Source organism: Corylus avellana, chromosome ca2, assembly GCF_901000735.1.
Source record: "Corylus avellana chromosome ca2, CavTom2PMs-1.0".
In the NCBI taxonomy this organism is placed as follows: domain Eukaryota; kingdom Viridiplantae; phylum Streptophyta; class Magnoliopsida; order Fagales; family Betulaceae; genus Corylus; species Corylus avellana.
In genome coordinates this window covers 49,230,230-49,234,900 of record NC_081542.1, presented here as the reverse complement: position 1 = coordinate 49,234,900, position 4,671 = coordinate 49,230,230, and the positions used below count along the sequence as shown (strand labels likewise).

The 4,671-nt window shown below is 39.2% G+C and overlaps 1 protein-coding gene across 1 annotated transcript; it reads left to right on the top strand.

The window, feature by feature from the left end:
* The first annotated feature begins 240 nt into the window (after positions 1–240).
* Positions 241–3,210, top strand: LOC132170161 (ankyrin repeat-containing protein ITN1-like). Its single transcript, XM_059581054.1, has 5 exons — positions 241–724; positions 879–986; positions 1,112–1,204; positions 1,698–2,227; positions 2,584–3,210. The coding sequence occupies exons 1-5, from the start codon at positions 241–243 to the stop codon at positions 3,208–3,210; spliced, it is 1,842 nt and encodes a 613-aa protein (XP_059437037.1).
* The last annotated feature ends 1,461 nt before the right edge of the window (positions 3,211–4,671 follow it).

The following is a 4,671-nucleotide window of genomic DNA, read 5'->3' as shown; positions in this document are numbered from 1 at the left end:
AGCAGAGCGTTCCCATGGAAGTATGAGATTGATTAAACATGGAAGGCAAGTTTGAATCGAAGAACAAAGGTGAAAAAGGAATAAATGCAGCGACAAGCTTTTTCTTTATGATTATAATGCTTCCCTTTGTTACTCGACCAAGCAAAGTAGATACCAGTAACGTTCGTTGTTTAAATTGTTAGCGGCCCATGGAACAAAGCATGATTGCTCTTATAGCTTGAGAGAGAGAGAGAGAGAGAGATGACGAGTGTTGCAAGAACGAGCGAGCCTTATCGAGCAGTCGTGAATGAGGACTGGAAAGCGATGGAAAGATACTTCATGAAACATAATGAAGCCCTGTATTTTCCCCTGACGGTCACCAAGGACAACGCGCTTCATATCACAGTGTACAGCGGAAACGTTGAATTGCTCGAAAAATTTCTCAGTGTTGATGCAATGGTGGAGTTGGAGCTGCATGAGTTGCAGAATGAATATGGAAACACACCACTTCATGTGGCGGCTGCAGAAGGAAGTGTTAAAATGGCAAGTCTCTTAATTGATAGAGACAGAAAGCTACTTGAAACTGTAAACAGGGGAGGTGAAACTCCTTTGTTTACTGCCGCTGCATTTGGTAGGACAAAGATGGTTGAGTTTTTAGCTCCTCAAGTTCAGGACTGGAGAGAGCACCGCAGGAGAAACGACAGCGTATCCGTTCTTCATGTAGCTGTCATCGGCCAAAACTTTGGTAGGCTTTGCCTCTCTTTCATTTCAAGTTGAACAATACAATCGAATTTCTTATCTCAAATATCTCCCTCTCTCTCTCTCTCTCTCTCTCTCTCTGGATTTCTTAATTACAGAAACAGCTCTGCAGTTACTAAAACGTGACGACTCGCTTATAGAATTGAGGGATGAAAATGGCATGACATGTCTTCAGCTGCTCGCTAACATGACATCTGCTTTCAAGAGTGGATACCCCATGAACATATTGGAGGAGCTACTCTATCGCTGTATGCCTCACAAATATGTCACCCTAGCCTCTTCAACAATTTGCACCTCCAATTAATTTCGGGTTAATTACTCTACTTTTAGATCCCAGAACATTGGGATAGCTGAACTTGCATTTTTAATGCAGGCCTTCCAGATGACGACCATGACACGCATAATTCTTCTAGTCGAAGACAAGATCCAGAGAGTGGCTGCGACAGGAGTTCCCCTCCGGTTTCTGGTAAGTCATGATCAAATCCCTGCAAAATACCATGATACCAAAATTTAAAATTGGGCAATTTTTTCGCACTATTAAACAGTTTATATTCCATGTCTATTTTCCCAGAAAAAATAAGTTTATCTTCCATGAAACACAAACCATTTGATGTAATACCATTATAGATTTCTATTTATTCCAATTAGAGTAGTATTCCATTAAACTAATATTCCTTTTTATTTTATTTGTAATCCAATATATAAATCTTTCTCTAATTATGTTGGTTATACATATTTGCAGCCATTTCAAGTATAATTTGGAGGTGCTGGTGCATAGGTCAAGGTATAAACCTACTATATATATATATATTAGCATAAGTAGTGTAAATTGCTCATAACCATAGGTCGATATTAAATCTGTATATTTGCTTCCGCTGAATTGGTGTGTTGGTCTTGACGTTTAATTATTTTTATGGAACGCTAATCTCATCTTGCTCTTTGTCATGGGGTCCCAATAGTATTGCCAGCCATTGGAAGACTTTGGGAAAAAAAAAAGCAGCACAAGGTAGTGAAAGAGCTTGCTACCATTCTAGCTAAGAACGACGTTAGCTGGATTGATATAACAAACGTTGGGGGAAATCCTGAAACAATCTATCTGATCCCCAACATTAATGTAACTAAAACAGGAACAGATCAACAACAGAGCAAGACCTCAGAAAAGATCTCATCTCATGAGACTCCACTAGTTTCAGCCGCAAAAAATGGGATCACTGAGATTGTTGAGGTCATTCTTAAACTGTATCCTCAGGCAGTTGAGAACGTAAATGCCGAGGGTGAGAACATATTTCATGTTGCAGCAAGATATCGAAGGAAAGAAATCTTGGATCTTCTCCGACATTCGGATGTTCCGAGATCGAGGCTGACAAGGAGGCTCAACCGCAATGGTGACAGCATTTTGCATCAAGCAGCATACTACAGTAGTAAGCGTCAGCTGAGGGACAGGCCAGGGGAAGCCCTTTTAATGCAGTCAGAGATACAATGGTTTAAGGTCCTTATTTTCCTTTCATTCCATTTTAGAATATTTTTGGTTTCCTTCCATTCATCAACTATTTCATTGTTGGGTTTTCTTAATAATTTCCTCAAGAAAAGTGGACTTTATTACAAAATTTAGAAGCTTGGGAGGATGAGTTAAAAAAGGTTCAGAAAGTCATTGATGACTTCCCATATTGTCATAAATTAATGCTCAATCTGATAGATTTATTCATTTCTACTATATTCTAACGAGTCTCCTTGCTTTCTGGAGAGCATGCAAGAAGCACAACTTCTGGAGGGCATAATTTAGATGTAGGACGAACTTTTTGACACCCTTTTGCATAAGATCTAAATAGTTTTCTATGAATGCAGCGAGTGCGGAAAATGGTGCCTCCATATTTCATCAACCACCGAAATAATAATGATCAAACTGCTGACGAATTGTTCAGCGGCGAACATAAGGATCTGATAAATGATGGCCGAAAATGGATAGATCAAACAACAAAGGCATGCACTATAGTTGCTGTCCTAATAGCCACCGTCGCTTTTACCTGTGCCTACACCATTCCTGGGGGTCCCAACTCAAAAACTGGCCATCCGTTGCTCCTCAACGCAACTTCATTTCGGGTTTTCACAATCTCAGACACGTTATCGCTCTGTTTCTCCCTGACTTCTGTGGTAGTTTTCCTATCCATTATGACATCGAGAATGGATGAACAGGATTTCAGAAGGTCTCTTCCATTGAAGCTAGTGTTGGGTCTAACTACATTGTTCTATTCCGTGGCGTCTATGATGGTTGCTTTTTCTGCTACACTTGTGCTTATGATGCGGCAGAGGCTACATTGGGCTGCAATTCCAATTTACTCAATCGCCTGTTATCCAGTCACTATTTTTCTTATACTTCAGTTCTCTCTGTATGTCAACATTGCTTGGTTTACCGCCAGTGATCTGCTGCACAGTTTCCTTGAGTCTCTTCCTAAAAGGCCACGTACGATTTAGAGCTCTGTGTTATAGGCACTTAGAGCAGACATTTGCTATGCCTACCTACAATGTCCTTTCTCTTCCTCATTTCTCTTTCCCCAATAAGCATTCCGGTCATTTCAAAGAAATTGTAGATTCTAAAAATAAAAAAATTCAGTCTTTTTATTTATTTATTTTATTTTTTTTATCGAATGGCTTAAAAAATGTACCCTATATATTACCGCTGAGAATTTTAAAATCCACAATTTCTTTAAAAAATTTAAATCCTAATCTATCCCTCTTTCCCTGTTTGCATTTTGCCTTTGTTGTCTTAATTAACAATGTCTGAAGTGTCTCCATAAGGTAGCTCAATTGGTTGGGACCACGTCTAATGAAGTGGAAGTCGCTAGTTCGAATCCCCATTCCCCCTTCTTATGCGGACATGAATTGCTTACAAATTAGTTTTTATGTCTTTTCATCTTCCTGTTCTTTTGGGAATTGTTTGGTTGTTGCAGTTGAAATAATCATATATAATAAGAAGGGTTGAGTTACCTCCAAAATTCTTAGAGGATAGTCTGGCCACCATATAAAGATCAGGCAGGCATGATTGGGCTACCTCAAAAGGTAGGAGGTGTCTTGAGCCACTCTTGAAATTTCCCAAAAAGTGGTTGGACCACCTCTGAAAAGTTAGTGGGTGGTTCAAGCCACCCCCAAGAGTTAGGGCTAGACTGAATCCCATCGCTAAGTAAGTTGGTGGTCTCGCAACCCTCATGTGGCGGAGAGGGGAGGCTCTCCCCCACCTTATTTTTTAAACCTTATTTTTTTAATAAAAAAAAAATTATTATTATTATGTGCAAAAATTGAGTAGCATTAGCAATTAGCATTTAGCACCCCCACAAAGTTTAATGAAAATTACATTTTACTCCTTGGGGGCATTTTGGGGCTAAATATCACGCAGGGGAGTGTATTTTCCCCGTAGAAAAAGGAAAGAAATACTCCATTTTGCTAAAATGAAGCTAATAGGGATTATAATAAAGATCAGTAATGAATTGAGAGATTAAAACTTAATATCATTAACAAGCCAAAGCATGAAAGAAAATGATAAAAACTCAATATCATGTATATGATTACTCATCTCTTGTTGCAATTGAGCGTTCGCAGGCTGGAATTCCATGAATTCGGCCCTCAAAACTCAAAAGGGCATCCTCTATCTTAGGATAAGCGTGGTTAGAGAGGTTGCTATCATTTGTTTGGTTGGCAACTGATCGAATCCGGATAAAGCAGGGCTCTGATCTTACTTTATGTTGCAGATAGTGTGAGAGATAAAACTAAAATAAAATAGAAGCAGTGCACTGATATCCCTATCTGCTTCTATTCGGAAGAAAACATCACATTTTCCCCTCGAGTGTTCCGATCGTACACTCATTCCAACAGGGGTGTGACCGGGAATTCTTGTCTCGCCACAAAGCAAAATATTCTTGTATATATATATATATATAT